Genomic DNA, 27,670 nt, shown 5'->3' on the forward strand with positions numbered 1-27,670 from the left:
GCAAGAATCCACTGCTAAGTCTATTTCCTGCTAAGTCTAATTTTTTAAAACAAATAATTCTCAAAAAGATAACATTCTATTTAAGAGGCTATTTAATTCTATGTTTCTTTCCAATTTTATTTAAAGAGGATGAAGGAATTACCTTTCAGAAGAATCATAATAACACATCTCCCTCCTCAAGTCCTGCCAAAATCTATTTTCAAAAGCAAGGCCAAGGTAAGTCCTCATTTACAGTATCGTAGAAAATACCCACTGTAATGGCATTTTCAGACCCGTTTGGATTTCCTCTATGTTATATTCAGGGCCTTGTGTTTTCTATGATTCCATCTAGGTTTTATGGTCGTGAAGATAAGATTTCTGCATGTGAACGGATATAGTGTTATGTACTGGGACAGCAAACAACTGAAAGAATAGCTTTAGATTGGGAGTAAACTGGCCCCATTCGCCTACATAGTGCATGAACACTGAAACCTAATGCTGACAATTTAAATGTTTACTGTTTCTCTGCTATCATTTCAGCAGAAATATCCTGCTAATGAGCTTAGCCATTCTTTATTTTTCAAATAAGGTAAAATTAATTAAACTGATTCTACTGATGCTGTGATTGTTAAACAAATATAAACTTTTTCTTACTTAATTATTATTAATTATTTGTATTACCATAGCGCCAAGAGCCCTTGTAATAGACCAGGATCTCATTGTGCTAGGAAAAGTACAAACTTCTTTGTATTGACTGTCAAGCGTTAAACAAATAATTCATTTACTTATATTTTTTTTGATACTGCTGCTGGTTCGAAATCTAAAAGACACCGCTGTATCTTATTTCCATTTTTACAACAATATGCCTACACTTCCCTCCTTCGGCTCATGGGATGAGTATTTTACAGCTTTTATGCATGGAAAATGTACACACTGTTTTTTAGCTATTCTGTAATTAATGGATTGGGAAAACTGGGCACTGGGATTCAGGAAGACGTAGGGCAGATTCTGATCTCAGTTGTAATGTTATAATTCAGGAAGAACTTCATGGTCTTAGAGTTATTCTAGATTTATAAATGATGTAACTGAAATCAGCCTGTGACCCCTGAAATCAAGAGAATTCATTCACTGACACAGACTCCCCCTGTGATCTTGAGTAAGTCATGTAAGCTCTTACGGCCTGACCACCATTACCCTGAACTTTATATAGTCTGAAACACAGATTTAGGAAATTAAATATGAGTTATATTACCGACTATGCTAATACAGTACTTATTAAAATAGTGTGACAGGGTAAGGCCAGATGGCTATAGGAAAGTAATGAGAAACAGGTATGTTAGTGTTGCTGGCCCAGAGGGCCCGAGGGGGCAACAGGGGGTTCGTTGCCCGGTGTGCCCGTCGCACCAATAGACACACCAGGGTGGTGAAGCAAACCAAATTTATTCGAGATCTCGAAAAGGCACTCAGGAGACCAGCATGTCTCAAATCAGAAGCGCAACAAATACAAGCAAGTTTCCCATTTTATATTCCAAGCTGTTTGTGTGTAAGCCTTTGTTCTGTTTCCCCTCCACCCCTCCCTTCCCGACAGCGGTTACAGTAGGCACTACATTGTGGCGTGTTAGAAAAGTTCTCGTCCGCATGCTTATCTTTGGCCTTGTAGGCCTCTACGTAGTAGACTTCCCCCCTTTCCCCCCCTTCTTCCTTATCACTACTGCTTTTGCTAGTGTGAGCGAAACTGCAGCTGTCTGCTAAAAAGCTGACCATTACATATTCTCCTTTTAGGCTGGTTAGCATTGAGGCTGGTTAAAGTTCACAAGATGGAGTTGCTTTAGCTCACTTAGACCCAGAGCAGGGGGGTTTCATCGGCACTTATGGCCTTCCACCCCCCCCCCCCCCGAGTTACCTGGTAGCTATGCCTAGTGACATCAACAATAGCCCCAGGCTAAACAAATCCCTGTTACCAGGGTAACTAAATGGCAGTTGCTCCAGGTTAATCAAGACACCTGAGGCCAATTAAGATCTTTCCAGAAGGCAGGGAGGACACTTGGCACAATCGAGAGGCATGCTTAGTCACCGAGGAGACCCTTCCCCAGGAGGATAACTTACATGAGCAATTGAGGATATCACCAAACTTGACGCCGATCCAAAAGATCGAGGCAACCGATGTGATTAATCGCGACCGAGATGTGTTCTCTACAAAACCGGGGCGGACAACTGAGACCTATCACCATATCTGCACGATCCCTGGAGCCAAGGTAACATTGAGACCCTACTGTATCCCAGCAGCCAAAAGAGAAGAAATCAAGGCCGAAGTAAAGAAAATGTTAGAATTAGGGGTTATTGAAGAATCATACAGTCAGTGGTCCAGTCCAATCATTCTAGTGCCTAAATCTGACGGTACCACGAGATTCTGTAATGACTTTTGCCAACTGAATGAAATATCCCAATTCAATGCATATCCCATACCACGCATCGACGAACTGGTTGATCGACTGGGTTGTGCCCAATTCTTGACTACACTAGATCTGACAAAAGGGTATCGGCAGATTCCCCTGACTAAAGAAGCTAAAGAAAAGACAGTGTTCTCCACCCCGGACGGGCTATTCCAGTACACCGTCCTCCCTTTCGGGTTACATGAGACCCCGACCACATTCCAGCACCTCATGGATAAGCTGCTGTGCCCCCATACTAGTTATGCAGCTGCGTACCTAGATGATGTCATCATCCATATGTCAGACTGGGGAACCCACTTGGAGAAAGTTGAGACAGTACTGCGCACCATAAGGCGGGCTGGCCTCACCGCTAATCCTGCTAAATGCGCCATAGAGCTAGCAGATATATTGTAGGAAGGGGCATAGTGAAGCCCCAAACGAATAAGCTAGAGGCGATTCAAAGCTGGCCCCGGCCGGCCCGAAAGAAGCAGGCCCGTGCGTTCCTAGGCATGGTAGGCTATTACAGACGTTTTATTCCCCACTTCACCACTAGGGCAAGTCCCCTAACAGACCTGGTGAAGGCCCAAGGTCCAGACATGGTGAAGTGGACCGATGCAGCAGAGGGGGCATTCATAGACCTTTGGACGGCCCTCTGTAATGATCCCATACTCATAGCCCTGGGGAATTTATTTTACAAACACATGCTTCTGAGTTGGGGTTGGGGGTGGTTCGGTCACAAATGGTTGGAGAAGAAGAACACCCGATCCTCTACCTAAGCAGAGAGCTGCTCCTAAGAGACCAGAAGTACGCAGTAGTTGAGAGAGAATGTCTTGCTGTCAAATGGGCTATGGAGACATTGTGTTATTACCTCTTAGGCCGGCAATTTACTCTTGTGATGGACCATGCACCCCTCCAGTGGATGCAGCAGAATAAGGAAAAGAACGCAAGGGTCACCAGGTGGTTCTTATCCCTCCAACCGTTCCAGTTCCGCATACGGCACAGGGCTGGATGCCACCACAGCAATGCCTGGTGTCCCAAGTTGCCGAACTCTATGGTGTTGAGCAGAGGGGGTGGGGGGTTATGTGACTGGGCAAGGCCAGATGGCTATAGGAAAGTAGTGAGAAACAGGTATGTTAGCCCCAGGCTAAACAAATCCCTGTTACCATGGTAACCAAATGGCAGTTGCTCCAGGTTAATCAAGACACCTGAGGCCAATTAAGATCTTTCCGGAAGGCAGGGAGGACACTAGGTTGATTGGGATACCTGAAGCCAATCAGGGGCTGGCTGAAACTAGTTAAAAGCCTCCCAGTTAGTCAGGTGGGTGTGCATGTCAGGAGCTGTAGGAGGAAGTTGGGCTGTTGGAGAGGCTGAGGAGTACACACCATATCAGGCACAAGGAAGGAAGCCCTGAGGTAAGGGTGAAGTGGATCTTGAGGAAGTGGGGGGCTGCTGTGGGGAAGTAGCCCAGGGAATTGTACACATCCTGTTTCTAAAAAGTCAGCTACCATAGCTGATACTATTAGGGTCCCTGGGCTGGAGCCCGGAGTAGAGGGTGGGCCTGGGCTCCCCTCTTTGCCCCCCTCATTAATCACTGAGACTGGGAGACAACAGAGACGGTGCAAGGGAGGATAGCTTTTCCTCACCTCCCTTGCTGGCTTATGATGAAAATGGCTCAAGTAGGCTGTGACCCTTGCCTCTAGAGAGAAGGGCTATGTAGAGGGTCACAGTGAGCCTCTGAGGCTAGCAAAATCTGCCAGGAAACGCGGGACCCACGGAGACAAGGACAGAGCTTTGTCACAATAGGTATAAGCATGCTGGCCTAGAAATCCAAACCCAATATTCCAACTCAAAACAACTTCCCCCTATACTTTTTTTTCTGCTAATCTATGCATAAGCTGAATTCATTTAGTGGGTAGAAGGCTAAAATTCTTCCCACTGGTGCATAAAGAACGGAATAGAGGTGAGCAAAATGTTTTCAACTAATTGTTTTTTGGGAGTCAAAAGTATTTGCTGACTTCAGGCTGAATTTGGTAAATAGTTTTGTTTGGAAATAAAATTTCTAAACAGAGGAAACATTTTGTTTCAATCATTCTGAATCCTTTCATTTTGATTGTTTCAGTTTGAAATATTTTGTTAAACTTTTCTATTCAAAATCGCATTTCACTTTCAAATTTGTTCAGTTAAAGAAAAGACTACAAAAAGGGTGAAAAGAATCCAAAACAGCTGGATCAAAATGAATAACTCAAAATAAAATTTGTTTGGAGTCAAGTGAAACATTTTGGTTGATTTTAAACTATTTTTTTCTACTTTTTTGATTCAGCAAAAAAATAAATAAAAAATTAAACATTGTTTTTGGTTCAATTCAAGCCAGATTCTTTTTTGGATTTTTTGGTTCACTGAACCAAAATATCCATCACTCACTCAGCTGTGATAGGGAACAGTGCAAAGGAGAGCCTCCTTTCCGACCCAGCCAGCAGTCAGACAGGATGTCTCCATGGCAAACAGGAGTGCGCTGGAATGTTCAGCTGGCTGGAAAGCTTCTACGCTATGTCCCTAAGGCGGTTAAGAGGGTGTTTAGTCCTTTCCACCTAGTACAGTCGTTCTTAACCTTTACTGCAGCCTGCACCCCTTTGGTTCTCAAAATATGTTCTCGCACCCCTTATCACCCTTCTCGCACCCCTTAAAACGTATAATGTTAATAAATACATAGATTTAATTAAACAAAGTAGTTGTACTTACATGCCTGTGCTTAATTTGTGTTTTCAATGATTTACCTTCTAAAAAAATCTGGCATATCTCGCAACCCCAGAAAGGGCATCTCGCACCTCCAGGGGGTGCATGCACCCCAGGTTAAGAATTACTCACCTACCAGATGTGTGCTCTTCCATTAGTGGCCAGTACTAGCCGTCAGATGGAAGGAACACTTATTGTTCCTATTCAGAAGAGCAGTGGCAAAATGTGTTAGTGTAGTCCTCACCTCAAAACCCTGTCTGACACCATGAAGTCAGCCTAAGCCTATAAAAGGAGTCCACATTCCTTGTCTCAGTTCATCTTTACCTCATTATTACTGAATCATTCTGATTTTCTGGTTTTTTTTTCTCCAGTGTGTTGGGGCTCCTATTTTGATTATTTAGTTGACTGGAACAAGCATGTGGCTGATGAAAATGTTATGGCGATAACCTATGAAGAGCTGAAAGAGGTGAGGTTAATGCTGTTTAAGGGAATCTTTACTTCATACTGAAATAGTGCATAACTAATGATAACAACACAGCTACTAAGCCCATGCAAGGCCTATACAATTCATTTTGTTTTTGACAGAAACCGACAAAACAGAAATTTTCATGAAAATTTAATCAAAAAGCCACATTTTATAAAAAAACCTCATGTTTCAGTGGAAATTTTAAAATCAGCTCTACTTAATCCCTATGATGAAATAAATGGTATGCAAATGTCCTATAGTCCTAGTTCTAGACCTCTGAGTAGGGTGGAATTTCACCCTCTGTGACCACCAATGTGCCAAGAAACTTGAATCTAGGAACAAAGAGACTTTGGAATGAATAAGGCCTACATCTAACAGTATCCACTTCATGGGGAAATGATTACCAAGAGCCAACATCAGCCTTGCTGTAAGCAGGTGTAACACCGTTATCTTTCAATGGATTTGCACCCACTTAAACCAGGCCTAATAAAGATTTTTTTAATATATACTGTCAACATGAGCCAGTGGCTTAATATTCAAAAATACTGAACGTAAAGGGAAGGGTAACAGCCCTCCTGTGTACAGTACTATAAAATCCCTCCTGGCCAGAGACTCCAAAATCCTTTTACCTGTAAAGGGTTAAGACGCTCAGGTAACCTGGCTGACACCTGACCCAAAGGACCAATAAGGGGACAAGATACTTTCAAATCTTGGTGGAGGGAAGGCTTTTGTTTGTGCTCTTTGTTTTGGAGGTTGTTCGCTCTTGGGACTGAGAGGGACCAGACATCAATCCAGGCTCTCCAAATCTTTCTGAACAAGTCTCTCATATTTCAAACTTCCAGTTAGAAAGTCTCTGTTACCTGAGCAGCCTGAGCTGAGTGCATCCCAGTTTCAGTGAACTGCAGAGGGGGTGTGACCCAGCACAAGAAAACAGGAAAATGAGTACCAGTGACGTAGTTAACAAACTAGAACTGGTCAGACTAGAAGCAGAAGAAAATGAAAAGAAACATCAGAGACTACTCCAATTAAAAAAACTCGAGAAAGAAGCTGATGAGAGAGCTATGGAGCAGAGAGAAAGAGAAGAGAAAGCCAAAGAGGAGGCCCATGAAAGAGAAGAAAAAGCCAAAGAGGAGGCCCACAAGAGAGCTATGGAGCTGAGAGAAAAAGAGATGAAGCATGAACTGGAATTAGCACAGGCTAGGCCGGATATACCAGCCAATCCTAGCAACCCCTCTCCAGGTACCACTTCCCATCCCAGAAAATTCCCCACCTACAAGGCAGGCGATGATACTGAGGCCTTCTTAGAAAATTTTGAAAGGGCCTGCCTTGGGTACAGCATCACTACAGACCCGTACATGGTAGAGCTGAGGCCGCAGCTCAGTGGACCCTTAGCAGAGGTGGCGTCTGAAATGCCTAAGGAACACATGAACAGTTATGTATCAGAGGGGTAGCCGTGTTAGTCTGAATCTGTAAAAAGCAACAGAGGGTCCTGTGGCACCTTTAAGACTAACAGAAGTATTGGGAGCATAAGCTTTCGTGGGTAAGAACCTCACTTCTTCAGATGCAAGTAATGGAAATCTCCAGAGGCAGGCATAAATCAGTATGGAGATAACGAGGTTAGTTCAGTCAGGGAGGGTGAGGTGCTCTGCTAGCAGTTGAGGTGTGAACACCAAGGGAGGAGAAACTGCTTCTGTAGTTGGATAGCCATTCACAGTCTTTGTTTAATCCTGATCTGATGGTGTCAAATTTGCAAATGAACTGGAGCTCAGCAGTTTCTCTTTGGAGTCTGGTCCTGAAGTTTTTTTGCTGTAAGATGGCTACCTTTACATCTGCTATTGTGTGTCCAGGGAGGTTGAAGTGTTCTCCTACAGGTTTTTGTATATTGCCATTCCTGATATCCGACTTGTGTCCATTTATCCTCTTGCGTAGTGACTGTCCAGTTTGGCCAATGTACATAGAAGAGGGGCATTGCTGGCACATGATGGCATATATAACATTGGTGGACGTGCAGGTGAATGAGCCGGTGATGTTGTAGCTGATCTGGTTAGGTCCTGTGATGGTGTTGCTGGTGTAGATATGTGGGCAGAGTTGGCATCAAGGTTTGTTGCATGGGTTGGTTCCTGAGTTAGAGTTGTTATGGTGCGGTGCGTGGTTGCTGGTGAGAATATGCTTAAGGTTGGCGGGTTGTCTGTGGGCGAGGACTGGCCTGCCTCCCAAGGTCTGTGAAAGTGAGGGATCATTGTCCAGGATGGGTTGTAGATCACTGATGATGCGTTGGAGAGGTTTAAGCTGAGGACTGTAGGTGATGGCCAGTGGAGTTCTGTTGGTTTCTTTTTCGGGCCTGTCTTGTAGCAGGAGGCTTCTGGGTACACGTCTGGCTCTGTTGATTTGTTTCTTTATTTCCTTCTGTGGGTATCGTAGTTTTGAGAATGCTTGGTGAAGATCTTGTAGGTGTTGGTCTCTGTCTGAGGGGTTGGAGCAGATGCGATTGTACCTCAGTGCTTGGCTGTAGACGATGGATCGTGTGGTGTGTCCGGGGTGGAAGCTGGAGGCATGAAGGTAGGCGTAGTCGTCGGTGGGTTTTCGGTATAGGGTGGTGTTAACGTGGCCATCGCTTATTTGTACGGTGGTGTCTAGGAAGTGGACCTCCCGTGTAGATTGGTCCAGGCTGAGGTTGATGGTGGGGTGGAAGCTGTTGAAATCGTGGTGGAATTCTTCCAGGGTCTCCTTCCCATGGGTCCAGATGATGAAGATGTCATCAATGTAGCGTAGGTAGAGAAGGGGCGTGAGTGGACGAGAGCTGAGGAAGCGTTGTTCCAGGTCAGTCATAAAAATGTTGGCATATTGTGGGGCCATGCGGGTGCCCATAGCGGTGCCACTGGTCTGGAGGTATATATTGTCACCAAATTTGAAATAATTGTGCGTGAGGATAAAGTCACAGAGCTCAGCAATAAGTTGTGCTGTGTCATCATCAGGGATACTGTTCCTGACAGCTTGTAATCCACTGCATTTAGCCGTATGGAATGGAAATCTATCAACCTCATGAAGAAACTTGCACAAATACAGACAGATATCATCTTCCTTTCCAAATGCAAACGGATGGACATCATACCAAATGGACTGAAGGTGAAAAATCCATTGCTATCTACATACTGCACAGACCACAGTGAGAGATTATGCCATACACTATCAAAGAAACTGAGGAACCACCTGATCAGCATCCTATACAGCAAACAGAAAAACATCAAGAAAGAGCTCTCCAACCTGGAGACTTTCATAAATAACCAACCCTCCACACAAATGGACTTTACTAAAATAAGACAGGAGATCTACATTACACACTTCACCTCTCTACAAAGGAAAAAGGACTGTAAGCTGTCTAAAATCCTACCTGCCACATGGGGCCACAACAGGGGTACCCCTAACTCACCCAGCAATATCATCAATTTATCCAGCTACACACTCAACCCAGCAGAAGAGTCTGTCCTATCTCGGGGACTCTCTTTTTGCCCCAGCACCCCCACGAACATGATACAGTTCTGCGGTGATCTGGAAGCCTACTTTCGCCGCCTCCGACTCAAAGAATACTTTCAAGATAACACTGAACACCGCACTGATACACAGATACCCTCCCACCAACAACACAGGAAGAAGCAGTTTCTCCTCCCTTGGTGTTCACACCTCAACTGCTAGCAGAGCACCTCAACCTCGTTATCTCCATACTGATTTATACCTGCCTCTGGAGATTTCCATTACTTGCATCTGAAGAAGTGAGGTTCTTACCCACGAAAGCTTATGCTCCCAATACTTCTGTTAGTCTTAAATGTGCCACAGGACCCTCTGTTGCTATGAACAGTTATGAACTTTTTAAAAACAAGGCCAGAATCAGAATGGGGCTAACACCTGAGCATGCCCGTCAGCGGTTCAGAGCCCTAAGGTGGAAACCAGACGTGTCATTTACCCGACATGCCTACCACATTGGGAAAAATTGGGATGCCTGGATATCAGGAGCAAATGTTAAATCTATGGATGAGTTGCCCTTCCTAATGCAAATGGAGCAGTTTTTAGAGGGTGTTCCTGAGGAAATAGAAAGGTACGTCCTATATGGGAAGCCCAAAACTGTAACCGAGGCGGGGGAGATTGGAGCCAAATGGGTGGAGGTGGCAGAAAAGAAAAAAACTAGTAGCAGTTGGAGCGAATATCAGAAGGAGCAACCCGAAACAAAACCTTATCACCGGGGACAACCCAAGGCCCCACCTACATCCCAAGGGAAACCTCAGATGCCTTCTCACCCCACCACACCAGTCTCCACCAACCAACATCGCCCCGGTGATACCTTAGCAGGGCGATGTTTTAAATGTAATGAACTGGGACATATAAAGGCTTACTGCCCCAAGAACCCCAACCGATTACAGTTCATTACACCACAATCACACCAAAGATCCCCAGACCCAGATGCCTCTCTCATACCCTCAGAGCGAAGGGAAACCTTGAGAGTGGGTGGAAAGAAGGTTATCGCTTGGAGGGACACTGGGGCACAAGTGTCGACTATCCACCAATCCCTAGTGGACCCCAAACTCATCAACCTGGAGGCTCCAGTGACAATTCAACCCTTCATGTCACAGTCTGTAACCTTGCCTACAGCCAAGTTGCATGTCCAGTACAAGGGCTGGTCAGGAATGTGGACTTTTGCAGTCTATGACAATTATCCCATCCCCATGCTGCTGGGGGAAGACTTGGCCAACCATGTGAAGCTAGCCAAGAGGGTGGGAATAATCACCCGCAGCCAGGCTAAGCAAGCTTTCACCCCCATCCCTGTTCCTGAACCGTCCACCAGGGCCCCGTCTGTGTTACCAGAGACCCAGACAAAGGTGGTGGAACCGGATCCCCTGCCAACGACTGCAACAGCCGTAGTGGATCCAATCCCAGAGACCCAGCCAAAGCCAGTCCCAGAACCGGAACTGGCAACACAACCAGCGCCAGAACCATTGCCAGCACTGAGTACAGCGTTTGCAAACCCGTCTACAACTCCAACGCCAGAGGGCACCAGCGAGCCTGAACTGGCAGAAGCAGCAGATAACCCTACCCAAGAGGCTCAGCCGGAGCCTGAAATACAACATAGTGCACCAGCGGACAGCGGTTCACAGTCAACGGAAACAGCCCCAGCACCTGCATCTCTTCCAGAGGGACCAAGCCCAAGTCCACAGTCCAAGGAGGAACTGATGTCTCCAGCATCAAGGGAACAGTTCCAGGCCGAGCAGGAAGCAGATGACAGCCTTCAGAAAGCATGGGCGGCGGCACGGAGCACCCCACCGCCTCTCAGCTCTTCTAACCGATCCCGGTTTGTGATAGAACAAGGACTTTTATACAAGGAAACTCTTTCTGGTGGGCACCAGGAAGACTGGCATCCTCAAAGACAGTTGGTAGTTCCCACTAAGTATCGGGTAAAGCTCTTGAGCTTAGCCCATGATCATCCCAGTGACCATTCTGGGGTGAACCGAACCAAAGACCGGTTGGGGAAGTCCTTCCACTGGGAGGGAATGGGCAAGGACGTTGCTAATTATGTCCAGTCTTGTGAGGTGTGCCAACGAGTGGGAAAGCCCCAAGACCAGGTCAAAGCCCCTCTCCAGCCACTACCCATAATTGAGGTCCCATTTCAGCGAGTAGCTGTGGATATTCTGGGTCCTTTCCCAAAGAAGACACCCAGAGGAAAGCAGTACATACTGACTTTCATGGATTTTGCTACCCGATGGCCGGAAGCAGTACCCTTAAGCAACACCAGGGCTAAAAGTGTGTGCCAGGCATTAGCAGACATTTTTGCCAGGGTAGGTTGGCCCTCCGACATCCTTACAGATTCGGGAACTAATTTCCTGGCAGGGACCATGAAAAACCTGTGGGAAGCTCATGGGGTGAATCACTTGGTTGCTACCCCTTACCACCATCAAACCAATGGCCTGGTGGAGAGGTTTAATGGAACTTTGGGGGCCATGATACGTAAATTCATAAATGAACACTCCAATGATTGGGACCTAGTGTTGCAGCAGTTGCTTTTTGCCTACATGGCTGTACCACATCCCAGTTTAGGGTTTTCACCATTTGAACTTGTGTATGGCTGCGAGGTTAAGGGGCCATTACAGTTGGTGAAGCAGCAATGGGAGGGGTTTACGCCTTCTCCAGGAACTAACATTCTAGACTTTGTAAGCAACCTACAAAGCACCCTCCGACACTCTTTAGCCCTTGCTAAAGAAAACCTAAAGGATGCTCAGGAAGAGCAAAAGGCCTGGTATGATAAACATTCCCGAGAACGGTCCTTCAAAGTAGGAGACCAAGTCATGGTCTTAAAGGCGCTCCAGGCCCATAAAATGGAAGCGTAGTGGGAAGGACCATTCACGGTCCAGGAGCGCCTAGGAGCTGTTAACTATCTCATAGCATCCCCCACCTCCAACATAAAGCCTAAGGTATACCATGTTAATTCTCTTAAGCCCTTTTATTCCAGAGAATTAAAGGTTTCCCAGTTTACAGCCCAGAAAACAGATGACGCGGAGTGGCCTGAAGGTGTCTACTACGAAGGAAAAAGTGACGGTGGTGTGGAACAGGTGAACCTCTCCGCGACCCTTGGACGTCTGCAGCGGCAGCAGATCAAGGAGCTGTGCACTAGCTTTGCGCCAATGTTCTCAGCCACTCCAGGACGGACCGAACGGGCATACCACTCCATTGACACAGGTAATGCTCACCCAATTAGAACCCCACCCTACTGGGAGTCACCTCATGCCCAAACTGCTATAAAAAGGGAGATCCAGGACATGCTACAGATGGGTATAATCCGCCCCTCTAACAGTGCATGGGCATCTCCAGTGGTTCTAGTTCCCAAACCAGATGGGGAAATACGCTTTTGCGTGGACTACCGTAAGCTAAATGCTGTAACTCGTCCTGACAACTATCCAATGCCACGCACAGATGAGCTATTGGAGAAATTGGGACATGCCCAATTCATCTCTACCTTAGACTTAACGAAGGGGTACTGGCAAGTACCACTAGATGAACCCGCCAAGGAAAGGTCAGCCTTCGTCACCCAAGCAGGGGTGTATGAATTTAATATACTCCCTTTCGGGCTGCGAAATGCACCCGCCACCTTCCAAAGACTTGTAGATGGTCTCCTAGCGGGATTGGGAGAATCTGCAGTTGCCTACCTCGATGATTTGGCCATTTTTTCTGAGTCATGGGCAGAACACCTGGAGCACCTGGAAAAAGTCTTCGAGCGCATCAGGCAGGCAGGACTAACTGTTAAGGCTAAAAAGTGTCAAATAGGCCAAAACAGAGCGACTTACCTGGGGCACCAGGTGGGTCAAGGAACTATAAATCCGCTACAGGCCAAAGTGGATGCTATCCAAAAGTGGCCGGTTCCAAAGTCAAAGAAACAGGTCCAATCCTTCTTAGGCTTGGCCGGATATTATAGGCCATTTGTACCACACTACAGCCAAATCGCCGCCCCCCTGACAGACCTAACCAGAAAGAAACAGCCAAATGCAGTTCGGTGGACTGATGAGTGTCAAAAGGCCTTTAACCAGCTTAAGGCGACACTCATGTCTGACCCTGTGCTAAGGGCCCCAGACTTTGACAAACCGTTCCTATTAACCACAGATGCGTCCGAGCGGGGCGTGGGAGCAGTTTTAATGCAGGAAGGACCGGATCAAGAATTCCATCCTGTTGTGTTTCTCAGGGTATGTCTACACTACGAAATTAGGTCGAATTTATAGAAGCCGGTTTTATAGAAATCGGTTGTATACAGCCGATTGTGTGTGTCCCCACATAAAATGCTCTAAGTGCTCTAGTCGGCGGACCGCGTCCACAGTACCGAGGCTAGCGTCGACTTCCGGAGCATTGCACTATGGGTAGCTATCCCACAGTTCCCGCAGTCTCCGCCGCCCATTGGAATTCTGGGTTGAGATCCCAATGCCCGAATGATGCAAAACAGTGTCGCGGGGGGTTCTGGGTACATGTCGTCAGGCCCCTCCCCCTCCGTCAGAGCAACGGCAGACAATAGATTTGCGCCTTTTTACCTGGGTTACCTGTGCAGACAACATACCACGGCAAGCATGGAGCCCGCTCAGCTCAGCTCACCGTCACCATATGTCATCTGGGTGCCGGCAGACGTGGGACTGCATTGCTACACAGCAGCAGCAGCTAACTGCCTTTTGGCGGTAGATGGTGCAGCATGACTGGTAGCCTTCATCGGTGATCTGGGTGCTGGCAGCCGTGGGGCTGGCAGCTGTAGGGCTGCATTGCACCAGCCCTTGCCTTTTGCCTTTTGGCAGTAGATGGTTTATTACGACTGGTAACCGTCATCATCGTACTGCAGTGGCTGTCAATCATGGGCACCTGGGCAGACATGCTCAGTCCTATCGAACTGTCTTGACAATGATGGCTATCAGTCATAGTATGCTATTTTCTGCCAAGCGCCCAGTATTTTCTGCCAAGCACCCAGAAGATGCCGAGGGCTATCAGTCATGCTGCACCATCGTCTTAAGATGTAAAAAATAGATTTGTTCTGTATTCATTAGCTTCCCCCTCCCGCCGTGAAATCAATGGCCTGCTAAACCCAGGGTTTTGAGTTCAATCTTTGGGGGGGGCCATTCTGTGTGACAGTTGTTTGTGTTTCTCCCTGATGCACAGCCACCTTTGTTGATTTTAATTCCCTGTACCTGTACGCCATGTTGTCACTCGCCCCTCCCTCCCTCCCTCCCTCCTTCCCCTGGTCCGTCAGATACTAGTTTCGTGCCTTTTTTCAGACCAGGCGCCATAGCTAGCACTGGGATCATGGAGCCCGCTCAGATCACCGCGGCAATTATGAGCACTATGAACACCACACGCATTGTCCTGGAGTATATGCAGAGCCAGGACCTGCCAAAGCAAAACCAGGACCAGCCGAGGAGGCGATTGCAGCGTGGCGATGAGAGTGATGAGGAAATTGACATGGACATAGACCTCTCACAAGGCACAGGCCCCAGCAATGTGGAAATCATGGTGTTCCTGGGGCAGGTTCATGCCGTGGAACGCCGATTCTGGGCCCGGGAAACAAGCATAGACTGGTGGGACCGCATTGTGCTGCAGGTGTGGGACGATTCCCAGTGGCTGTGAAACTTTCACATGCGTAAGGGCACTTTCATGGAACTTTGTGACTTGCTTTCCCCTGCCCTGAAGCGCCAGAATACCAGGATGAGAGCAGCCCTCACAGTTGAGAAGCGAGTGGCGATAGCCCTGTGGAAGCTTGCAACGCCAGACAGCTACCGGTCAGTCGGGAATCAATTTGGAGTGGGCAAATCTACTGTGGGGGCTGCTGTGATCCAAGTTGCCAGGGCAATGAAAGACCTGGTGATATCAAGGGTAGTGACTCTGGGAAATGTGCAGGCCATAGTGGATGGCTTTGCTGCAATGGGATTCCCAAACTGTGGTGGGGTGATAGACGGAACCCATATCCCTATCTTGGCACCGGAGCACCAAGCCACCGAGTACATAAACCGCAAGGGGTACTTTTCAATGCTGCTGCAAGCCCTGGTGGATCACAAGGGACGTTTCACCAACATCAACGTGGGATGGCCGGGAAAGGTACATGATGCTCGCGTCTTCAGGCACTCTGCTCTGTTTCGAAAGCTGGAGGAAGGGACTTTCTTCCCGGACCAGAAAATAATCGTTGGGGATGTTGAAATGCCTATCGTGATCCTTGGGGACCCAGCCTACCCCTTAATGCCATGGCTCATGAAGCCGTACACAGGCAGCCTGGACAGGAGTCAGGACCTGTTCAACTACAGGCTGAGCAAGTGCCGAATGGTGGTGGAATTTGCATTTGGACATTTAAAAGCGCGCTGGCGCAGCTTACTGACTTGCTCAGACCTTAGCAAAAAGAATATCCCCATTGTTATTGCTGCTTGCTGTGTGCTCCACAATATCTGTGAGAGTAAGGGGGAGACATTTATGGTGGGGTGGGAGGTTGAGGCAAATCGCCTGGCTGCTGATTACGCGCAGCCAGACACCAGGGCGGTTAGAGGAGCACAGCAGGGCGCGGTGCGCATCAGAGAAGCTTTGAAAACGAGTTTTGTGACTGGCCAGGCTACGGTGTGAAACTTCTGTTTGTTTCTCCTTGATGAACCCTCCGCCCCCACCCCCACCCGGTTCACTCTACTTCCCTGTAAGCCAACCACCCCACCCTCCCCTCCCCCCTTCGAGCACCGCTTGCAGAGGCAATAAAGTCATTGTTACTTCACATTCATGCATTCTTTATTAATTCATCACACAACTAGGGGGATAATTGCCAAGGTAGCCCGGGATGGGTGGGGGAGGAGGGAAGGAAAAGGACACACTGCAGTTTAAAACTTTAACTCTTATTGAAGGCCAGCCTTCTGATGCTAGGGCAATCATCTGGGGTGGAGTGACTGGGTGGCCGGAGGCCCCCCCACCGTGTTCTTGGGCGTCTGGGTGAGGAGGCTATGGAACTTGGGGAGGAGGGCTGTTGGTTACACAGGGGCTGTAGCGGCGGTCTCTGCTCCTGCTGCCTTTCCTGCAGCTCAACCATACGCTGGAGCATATCACTTTGATGCTCCAGCAGCTGGAGCATCGACTCTTGCCTTCTGTCTGCAAGCTGACGCCACCTATCATCTTCATCCCGCAACTTGCTCTGTTCATCCCGCGATTCAGCACGCCACCTCTCCTCTCGTTCATATTGTGCTTTTCTGTAATCAGTCATTGACTGCCTCCACGCATTCTGCTGTGCTCTGTCAGCGTGGGAGGACATCTGGAGCTCTGTGAACATGTCATCCCGCGTCCTCCTTTTTCTCTTTCTAATCTTCACTAGCCTCTGTGAAGGAGAAACATTTGCAGCTGGTGGAGGAGAAGGGAGAGGTGGTTAAAAAAGACACATTTTAGAGAACAATGGGTACACTCTTTCACGTTAAATTTTGCTGTTCACATTACACAGCACATGTGCTTTCATTACAAGGTCGCATTTTTCCTCTTATATTGAGGGCCTGCCGGTTTGGTGTGAGAGATCACTCACGCAGTGCCAGGCCACAGATTTTGGCTTGCAGGCAGCCATGGTAAGACACAGTCTTTTGGCTTTTTTAACCTTCTTAACATGTGGGAATGGTTTCAAACAGTAGCGCTCTCATTTCCCATACCAAGCACCCGTTGGGTTGGCCATTTGAAATGGGTTTGCAATGTAAAAGGAGGGGCTGCGGTTTCAGGGTTAACATGCAGCACAAACCCAACTAACTCCCCTCCCCCCCACACCCAATTCTCTGGGATGATCACTTCACCCCTCCCCCCCACCACGTGGCTAACAGCGGGGAATATTTCTGTTCAGCAGAGCAGGAAGGGGCACCTCTGAATATCCCCTTAATAAAATCGCCCCATTTCAACCAGGTGACCGTGAATGATATCACTCTCCTGAGGATAACAAAGAGCGATAAGGAATGGATGTTGTCTGCATGCAAGCAAACACCGGGACCATACGCTGCCATGCTTTGTTAGGCAATGATTCCAGACTACGTGCTACTGGCCTGGCGTGGTAAAGTGTCCTACCATGGCGGACGGGATAAGGCAGCCCTCCCCAGAAACCTTTTGCAAAGGCTTTGGGAGTACATCCAGGAGAGTTTTCTGGAGATGTCCCTGTAGGATTTCCGCTCCATCCCCATACACGTTAACAGACTTTTCGAGTAGCTGTACTGGCCGCGATTGCCAGGGCAAATTAATCATTAATCATTAAACACGCTTGCTTTTAAACCATGTGTAATATTTACAAAGGTACACTCACCAGAGGTCCCCTGTGTGCCCTCAGGGGATGGGAGCACGCCTTGGGTGAGTTCGGGGGTTACTGGTTCCAGGTCCAGGGTGATAAACATATCCTGGCTGTTGGGGAAACCAGTTTCTCCGCTTCCTTGCTGCTGTGAGCTATCTACATTATCTCCATCCTCATCTTCCTCGTACCCCGAACCCGCTTCCCTGTGTGTTTCTCCAGTGAGGGAGTCATAGCACACGGTTGGGGTAGTGGTGGCTGCACCCCCTAGAATGGCATGCAGCTCCGCGTAGAAGCGGCATGTTTGCGGCTCTGCCCCGGACCTTCCGTTTGCTTCTCTGGCTTTGTGGTAGGCTTGCCGTAGCTCCTTAATTTTCACGCGGCACTGCTGTGCGTCCCTGTTATGGCCTCTGTCCTTCATGGCCTTGGAGACCTTTTCTAATATTTTGCCATTTCGTTTACTGCTTCGGAGTTCAGCTAGCACTGATTCATCTCCCCATATGGCGAGCAGATCCCGTACCTCCCGTTCTGTCCATGATGGAGCTCTTTTGTGATCCTGGGACTCCATCACGGTTACCTGTGCTGATGAGCTCTGCGTGGTCACCTGTGCTCTCCACGCTCAGCAAACAGGAAATGAAATTCAAACGTTCGCGGGGCTTTTCCTGTCTACCTGGCCAGTGCATCTGAGTTGAGAGTGCTGTCCAGAGCGGTCACAATGAAGCACTGTGGGATAGCTCCCGGAGGCCAATAACGTCGAATTCCGTCCACACTACCCCAATTCCGACCCCCTAAGGCCGATTTTATCGCTAATCCCCTCGTCGGAGGTGAAGTAAAGAAACCGGTTTAAAGGGCCCTTTAAGTCGAAAGAAAGGGCTTCGTTGTGTGAACGTGTCCAGGCTTAATTCGAATTAACGCTGCTAAAGTCGACCTAGACACGTAGTGTAGACCAGGCCTCAGCAAGAAACTGTCTGAGAGGGAAAGCCACTGGTCAATCAGCGAAAAGGAATGCCACGCCATTGTGTACGCGCTGGAAAAGCTACGCCCATATGTTTGGGGACGGCGTTTCCAACTACAAACAGACCATGCTGCGCTACAGTGGCTTCATACTGCCAAGGGGAATAACAAAAAACTTCTTCGGTGGAGTTTAGCTCTCCAAGATTTCGATTTTGAAATACAACACATTTCAGGAGCTTCTAACAAAGTGGCTGATGCACTCTCCCGGGAAAGTTTCCCAGAATCAACTGGTTAAACATTGTTCTTGAAATGTGGAACATATTGTTAGTTTTTATATAATCAGTAGTATGTCTAAAGGTGCATGTGTCTTATTAACTCTGTTTTTTCCTAGAGCTCCAGGAAGAAATCATAGCCAGTGTGGAACCGGCTGTCCAACACTATCTGTGATTTGGGGGGCATGTCATAACTATAAAGGGAAGGGTAACAGCCCTCCTGTGTACAGTACTATAAAATCCCTCCTGGCCAGAGACTCCAAAATCCTTTTACCTGTAAAGGGTTAAGAAGCTCAGGTAACCTGGCTTTCAAATACTTTCAAATCTTGGTGGAGGGAAGGCTTTTGTTTGTGCTCTTTGTTTTGGGGGTTGTTCGCTCTTGGGACTGAGAGGGACCAGACATCAATCCAGGCTCTCCAAATCTTTCTGAACAAGTCTCTCATATTTCAAACTTGTAAGTAAACAGCCAGGCAAGGCGTGTTAGTTTTTATCTTTGTTTTCTCAACTTGTAAATGTACCTTTTTGCTAGAGTGTTTATCTCTGTTTGCTGTAACTTTGAACCTAAGGTTAGAGGGGATTCCTCTGGGCTCTTTAAGTTTGATTACCCTGTAAAGTTATTTTCCATCCTGATTTTACAGAGATGATTTTTACCTTTTTCTTTAATTAAAAGTCTTCTTTTTAAGAACCTGATGGATCTAAAAACAAGGAAAAATCAAAGGGGGTTGGATCTTGATCCACCAGGAGTTGGTGGGAGAAAGGAGGGGGATGGTTAATTTCTCCTTGTTTTAAGATCCAAGGGGTTTGGATCTGTATTCACCAGGGAATTGGTGAAGAGTCTCTCAAGGCTACCCAGGGAAGGGAATTAGCATTTTGGGAGTGGTGGCAGCGGACCAGATCTAAGCTGGTAGTTAAGCTTAGAAGTTTTCATGCAGGCCCCCACATTTGTACCCTAAAGTTCAAAGTGGGGAAGCAGCCTTGACATATACTGTCAACATGAGCCAGTGGCTTAATATTCAAAAATACTGAACATCAACAGTATTGGGGGGTGGGTGCGCTGCATCTCTGAAACTCAGATAAAACATCTTCACAATAAAACCGGCCAAGTTTTTCAGCCCTCACTCAGTCAAAACTTTAATTGTCTTTAGTGGGAAATTTTGCCAAAATGGAGGACAATAAGATATGCCCATATGTAACCAATGTGGACTTCTCCAAATCTCACACATGAGTGAGCTGGATGGAATTGTATTCTACATATTGAATTAAAACCTAAATTACAGTAACATGAAGTGTGTAAAGCACTGACAAAATCCACAAAGCCATCTAACAATAATTTCCATTTGTAAATCAAGGCTGTCTTTAGCATGCCTTCCTATTATGCCCAGCTACCACAAAGCATATGGAGAGTGACCATGGGGAAACGCTAACAACTTGTGTAATAGTTTCGGTGGGGAAAATGTGTTCAGTTTGCAGTCTGATTATGATCCCGATACCCAACCTTGCTAAAGTGAAATGAATTCACCTGAAATTTCACAGCTGTGATAAAGGGCAGATAAAGGGTAGATTTTTTCCTGGAAAGGTTGCTGCAAATTGGACAAGGTGTTTGGGAGATTATTTAAAAAATAAAATAAAAACAGGGTGATCTAATTTCTTCAGTGCCTGCAGTGTGGTACCTTGGCCCCACACTAAATCTATTTAGAAAAATCTTAATACAATCTCTCTCTCTCTCTCTCTCTCTTTCTTTCTCTAAGAGGTTGTCAGCTTTCCAACAGAAAATGCTGATTCTATGGACGCTACATGTAGATTGCTTCAACACTTTAGATGGAAACCAGGCAGGCCAACCTACTGGCCACCCTGCCTGCTTTCCTGCTAGCTCCCCCTCCTGCCCATCTCTCTATTCCCATGCTTCTTGGCAGCCTCAGTGGTGGAACTGGGGTTGTCCCGAGCTTTCAGGCTCCTTGTTCCTCAGCAGCCAGGCTCCTTGGCAGCCCATCTGGTGAGCAGTTGCAGAGCTGGGCTTCCAGGCTCACCAGTTCCCTAACTACCAGCAGTGGCGGATTAGCCACAGGGCTAATGGGGCCCATGTCCAGGGGCCCCGGCTAATTGGAGGCCCTTGGAAAAATGGGTCCCCCAACCTGCTCTGCCTGCTTGGTGCTCCTGCTGGGGAGTGGGATGCGGGTGCGGGGGCTTGCCCCATCCCCGGCAGGAGCACCGGGTGGGCAGACCAGGCTGGGGTACCAATGCAGGAGTGCCAGGCAGGGTAGGGCAAGCCCCCATGCCCCAACCCCATTTCCCCAGCAGGACTGCTGGGAGGGGAGTGGGAGGTCTGCAGGTGGAAGGGATGGGGAGGGGATCCCACTTGCTGTGGCCCAGGGCCCCACAAAACCATAATTGCCTCTGGCCAGGAGTCTGGGTGGCTGGCTTCCAGGGATGCCTGCTTCATGAATGGACAGGTGGGCTCCTAGGCTCCCTGAGCAGCTGACTCCCTAGCTCCCTGGGCTACTGGGCTCCTTGGCTGCCTGCCAGATAGGTGATCTGCTGGATATCCCAGAAATCATATTTCATTTTGGAAACACCACAACCTTTCCACAATAGGAACATTTCAGCATGTCCGAAACAAAATATTGCAGAAGTTCAATTTTTGGCCTTTCATCCTAATTTTTGATTAAAAGTCCTGCAAATTCAATTTTTTTGGTGGGATGGAAATTCTGTTTCCTGGCTTGTTCTGAGGGGCTGAATTATTTTATTTTATTCTCCTAGTTTTCCTCTTATTATTTTTAGGTCGACTACTGTCAAATCCCCTTAGAACAGCTCTTTCTGCTCACTATTGTATCTGTCAAAATGCACCGTCACTTGGTGTGTGAAGGGTATAGAATTCCTTATTCAGGCATGTCCTTATTTGCACATTTCTTAGCAATGCCTTTTGCTTCAGCACACCTGAAGTGTATGAATACTAACAGGTATAAATTTTCTGGACTCAATTATGTGTTCAAAAGCTCCAGGTATTATACTTACTCACTTGTATGCACAGCCACATATAAAAAGTATAGAGCCCACTTTTCATTTAGACAAAGTATCCTACTTCCATGAGTAAGGAGTTCAGGACAAGGCCCGTTGTACAGAACCTGCCTGGAAGTTACACCTCTTAGAGTTCCTCAGTGATGCAAAAGGAAGTAGTTGCAGATTTTTCACAGTAATTCTGCTCTGTGAAAGTACAAACCCTTCAGAGATACTCTTATAATCACTCCACAGGTGAGATCCAAATGGAATATTATTTCAATAATATTCACTCTTATCTTCCTTTTTTTCAGAATCAGACGTTAGGACTGAAAAAAACAGCTGACTTCTTTGGGTTCTCACTAAGTGAGGAAGAGATTCAGACTGTTGCAGAGAAGAGCAGCTTCAAAGCTATGAAAGAGAAATCCTCCAAAACTCCTGGAGCATTTGGGGAAATTTTCTTCTGTAAAGGTATATTTCTGAAAACTCCCTATAAATGATCACCAGACGCTTGCAGTGAAGTCACTGGCACAGCACCTATAGCTGGCTGTGTGAACTGAAGGCGCAGGTTCTGATGAGGTCTTGGCTGCAGCATCCCTATCTTTTAGGGCTGTTGTAAAAGCCTGGCCCTCTGTGACATCACAGGCTTGGCAACTCTAGCTTGCTGATGTGATGTGAAGGCACAGTCCTCTGCAAGGGTTAGTGGCTCAGGACATCTGTCTTGCTGGGATAGTATCCAGGAACCTTTTATTGCTGGGCGGATGGCCAGGGAAAGGCCTCTCTGATGCCACTAGAGTAGCACTGATAACCCCCACTGTGATGAGCATGTAACAGCCACCTCCAATCCCAGGCCAAAGACAAAATTCAGAGTGCATCCAACTATAGGTGTTGAGCCAGACTGTCCCTGGGCTAGTTCTATGGCTGTTATTGGTGGCTGTGGAATCTTGAGCTAATGCAGAAGCGCCACAATCAGTGCAGAAGTTGAAATCACCCAATACAATTGCTGCAGTGACTCTGGCACTGCCACTGGTTAGCTCAGGAAGGTACTCCGAGATACAGTGGGGTTACCTGTAGCTCACATTAGTCTGGGGCTCTATCATCTTTCATTGGGATTTCACTGAATCCCGTCCGTTGGTGGGGAGACTACGTCTGTCTTTCCTTCAGCCTCACCACTGGCCCACCTCTCCTGATGTGTGGATCAGATGGGCTCTAGAGAAAGGGCAAGATGACGTGAAGACAGTTCACCCCACCTTCCACAGAGAATACATCAGATTTGTGTGTGGAAGTTCCCCTCTATGGGTTATGAATCATGGGGGCATTATCAGGCCCTGAGTTAGGATCTGTGGCTGCCAGAGGCTGAGGCTGGCACACAAGAACAGAGCTGCTAATGGTGGAGTGTGCATGGAGAATCTGATGTCTTCCCCTACATTTATTTAAGAATAAGCACCACATCTAACAAGACACATGCTTAGTTTGAAGTTTGAATACCATCTTATCAAGAAAAAAAGCTACAGACTTGGGACCAAATCAGATCTGGTGTAATGACTCTTGAATATAACAAAATGGATGTTTCTGGGGCCAGTTATTTCTGAGATATGGTATGACCAAATCAATAAGATATACCAAGAACTTTACCTGTATTTTTAAAAAATCCTACAACTTAGAAATGGCTTCTCCATTTCACCTCATAGATTGCTGAAAGAATTCTCCTGTGGTCACAAACCTTAGATGTAGAGTCGCAAGAAGAAAGAATCAATTCTTAGGGATATAGATGGGGGAATGAAGGTTGTGATGTGCAAAAATCAGCCTTGCAATGGAAAGCTAGTTACAACTTCAATCAAGGAGTGATGATCCTTTCTCTCTAACAAATGATTATATATATATATATATATATATATATATATATATATATATATATATATATATATATATATATATATATATATATATTATTGTTTGCAGGAATTATTGGTGATTGGAAGGACCATTTCTCTGAATTGCAGAATAAAGAAATGGACAGAAAATTTGAAGAGTGTTTAGCAGGAACTAAACTGGGAGAAAAGATGAAATATGGGTTGTATTACAAGGCCTAAAGAGCAAAACCTAATGCATCTGTTTCCCTTAGTATGATCTGTTCACTTGTTTTTGTACACTGGAAAAATCATCTAAACTTCTGTGTATCCAAGTGTAAATCATTATGTTCTAGTCCTTAATACCAGTAATTTATGACAGATGTGTGCTTTAAATGTGATACCTCACCATGCTTAATAGATCTTTTAAGTATGCATATGCCCATTGTATGACACTGCCTTAGAAAGGAGCCCTAGACTTCATTATCATCTACGCTATTCTGTGGCGGTATCAGGCAGAAGCACCATCAGTTATTTAACCATTCTATCAAAAACAATTTAATCGGAGAGCCAATTCTGCACTGAGAAATCCCATGAAGTTCATGGGGGTTGCATTTGATGTAAATCAGTGCAGAATTAGGCTTAGAGTGTCCAGATGATCCAGGTGTCCGAAAGCGATAGAAATTCCATCAAATAGATTAGTTTTTGCCATTAACATTAACAGTGACTTGAATCTGGCTATCTTCTGGTGGAAGAGGCTGATTCCCTCCAGGATAACTGTTATCCAAGCAGCTTTTCTGTTTCTGTTTTTCTGCTTGCATTCATTATTTGTATGTGTCCTTTTAAATCTTTAATTTGATAAGTGTATTAAATTGTTATTAATTGGTTTATCTTGTCTCAATCAGAGGGGGTTTGTTGAAAGCCTTGTTAGGGTTGCCAGTTTTGTTTGGACATATTCCTGGAGGTTTTATCACATGACACAATCTTTAATAGAATATTAATCTTTAATTACTTGAGACTCCAAGAAGTTCAGGACAAGCACACAAGTGAATTTAGCCAGTAATCTTCAAAATCTAATGAGGAGGAATAATGAAAGAATTGCATCCTTTGCATCTAGGATTAAATTGTTACTTATGTGCCTAATATATGAGGTCCAAGAAATTATCAATATTATAATTAAATAATATTATTTTTCTGATACTGCCGTTTTGCTAGGTCTAGCTCCAGAAATATATATTAATTTTCTAGATACTGGTGCTTGTTCAAAATCTTTTTACCATTTTACCAATGTCATGTCTCCACTTCCGTCTTATGAGACCTGGGATGAGTTCTTCACAGCTTTCATGACTGGAAAAAGTACTGTTCCTTTTTCTACCTATGCCAATTATTAAATGTGTAGACTAAATTTGAAAATATGGAATTTGTAACCCAGATTCATTATGCTTTTTTCATTTTATTTTATCACAAAAATGACAGAGGTTAATAGAAGGATCTTCAAAATTTCAGACAATCTTCTTTAATAAGTGACTCATTTTGGGAACATGTATCATTTTTATAAAAATCACTGAGGACAAAGAGGACATAGTCTCACAGGAGCAATCTAGAGTTTATAAGGCTCTAGATTTAGGCCCAAGGCTAAAGATCTATGAACAGAGTGAACTAGAACTCCCCTCTCCCTTCACTGGTAGGTAAGGATTTTGAGGCAGATCTCTCCAAAGAATGTCAGGGGATACATTTTTATTGCCTTGTGTGACAGAGTGCTAGGTAGGAACCCATGAGTAAACACTCAGTTCACAGCAGCTGCAATCAGGCATAGCAGATTGGAGCTGACAAGGCAGACCTGTGCTTAATTAGTGGGTCGGGCAGGGCAGAAAAGCCAATTAAGCTATTAACCCAAACCCACAAATAGGCACAGGAAGGAAGAGCACAGGAGGAAGTGAGAGGGAGATTGCTCTACCCTGCTCGGAAAGGTGCTAGGTGTGTGGTGAAGGGAGGATAGGATTAAAATTCAGAATGAGCTGGACAAACCATTCAGAAATGGTCTGAAGTAAATAGGATGAAATTCAATAAGGACATCCTGGCTGGGATGATTTAGTTGGGGATTGGTCCTGCTTTGAGCAGGGGGTTGGACTAGATGACCTCCTGAGGTCCCTTCCAACCCTGATATTCTATGATTCAAAGTACTCTACTTAAGAAGGAACAATCAGTTGCACACATACAAAATGGGAAATGACTCCTAGGAAGGAGTACTGCGGAAAGGGGTCTGGGGGTCATAGTGGATCACAAGCTAAATATGAGTCAACAGTGTAACACTGTTGCAAAAAAAGCAAAGATCGTTCTGGGATGTATTAGCAGGAGTGTTGTAAACAAGACAGGAGAAGTAATTCTTCAGCTCTCCTCTGAGCTGATACATCCTCAGCTGGAGTTCTGTGTCCAATTCTGGGTGCCACATTTCAGGAAAGATGTGGACAAATTGGAGAAAGTCCAGAGGAGAAAAACAAAAATGATTAAAAGTCTAGAAAACATGACTTCTGAGGGAAGATTGAAAAAACTGGGTTTGTTTAGTCTGGAGAAGAGAAGACTGAGGGAGGACATGATAGCAGTTTTCAAGTATATAAAAGGTTGTTACAAGGAGGAGGGAGAATAATTGTTCTCATTAACCTCCGAAGATAGGACAAGAAGCAATGGGCTTAAATTGAAGCAATGGAGGTTTAGGCTGGACATTAGGAAAAACTCCTCCCATGTAGTTAATCATTGGAATAAATAGCCTAGGGAGGTTATGGAATCTCTGTCATTGGAGGGTTTTAAGAGCAGCTTAGACAAAAACCTGTCAGGGATGGTCTAGATAATACTTAGTCCTGCCATGAGTGCAGGGGACTGGACTAGAAGACCTCTCAGCATTCCTTCCAGTTCCATGATTCTTGTCCCTTCTCTTGGGAGAGCATACTACACTGATGCTGCTGCTGTGAATACCAGTCTCACAATCATCTGCTAAGGGGAATTCAGATAAGTAATTCCCCTTTATTTGCTCAACGCTGCCTCACAAAACTGTACTGCATAAAGTCCTAATAATTACTTTCTTTCCTTAAATGAGGTGCATTTTCCTTTTTATGTGCTATACTGTATTAGTCAATGAAGCTTAATGAGATGGACTCTATTATAGGAGTTTTACATTGGAGTCATTCCACTGACATCAGTAGAATTACACTGAAGTAACACTGAATCAGGCCTTGTGTTTAAAAATCATAGCAACACACTCCAGTTAGCGAAAGTGATCAAAATCACTGATCTTTAGAAAAAAATAGAAATGCTAAATTCTTCATTTTCAAAGTTTTTGTACATATATTATACATACTAACACAATAAATGTTGCTTCTTTGTAGGTGGTGTTAGCGACTGGAAGAATCTTTTTAATGAAGATCAGAACCAAGAAATGGACAAAACGTTTGAAGAACTCCTAGCAAGAACTAAGCTGGGAGCAAAGATAAAGTATGAGGTGTACTGCAAAGCCTGAGGACGAAGAAAACATTGGTAAAGCAACAGTTCCTCACAATTCTATCAGATCAGTTGCATTACATGCACTAGAAAAATAGATCAAGTGATCCAAACTTCTCTGAATGTTTGTAAATGATCGCAACACTCCACCTCTCTTTACAGTGACAGCAGATTCTCAGCATGCTTAGACTGCATTCCTTTATTCAATGCTATTGTAATCAGTCAGACCCAGACTAATACTACACCACTGCTCCAGTACATATCACCTAGAAGAACCTCTCTCCCCAACTACCCTCTTTCCCCCCTACCATTGCCCCATCTCACCCAACTCCACCAGTCTTGCTAAAATATTTAACAGCATTTGGTATGTGGAGACATTTTCAAAAAATGTTTTAAATGAAGCATCTTCTTCACAAAGGGATTTCTACCAAAGACAGGGACTGATTCAACCCCAGCTCAAGTCAGTACAAATCTTTCCATAAGAAGACCCATAATAAGCATTGCTCAAATGGAAGGAGAGAGAGAGAGTAATTATTAAAATAAAGGAACACAATATTTTCTTCATGTTTTTCATCTTTCTGAAAATAGAGTTTTAGTCTGGGTCTGAATGGCTTTGGGAAATTTGCCTGCAGATTTATGGGCAAATTCCCTGCTGGTGTAAATGGGGAAAGTATTGGAGTCAGAGGCATTGTGCCCATTTATACCCA

General features: G+C 45.7%; 1 protein-coding gene across 1 annotated transcript in view; it reads left to right on the plus strand.

Moving 5' to 3' along the window:
- Positions 1-26,982, plus strand: part of LOC135876159 (sulfotransferase 6B1-like) — a 32,199-nt gene extending 5,217 nt beyond the window's left edge. The window contains exons 3-7 of the mRNA XM_065401365.1: positions 127-215; positions 778-905; positions 5,516-5,610; positions 21,933-22,089; positions 26,852-26,982. Coding sequence (XP_065257437.1) covers positions 127-215; positions 778-905; positions 5,516-5,610; positions 21,933-22,089; positions 26,852-26,982 — 600 coding nt within the window. The remainder of the gene's footprint in view (positions 1-126; positions 216-777; positions 906-5,515; positions 5,611-21,932; positions 22,090-26,851) is intronic.
- The last annotated feature ends 688 nt before the right edge of the window (positions 26,983-27,670 follow it).

This window comes from Emys orbicularis, chromosome 3 (assembly GCF_028017835.1).
Source record: "Emys orbicularis isolate rEmyOrb1 chromosome 3, rEmyOrb1.hap1, whole genome shotgun sequence".
Classification (NCBI taxonomy): Eukaryota; Metazoa; Chordata; order Testudines; family Emydidae; genus Emys; species Emys orbicularis.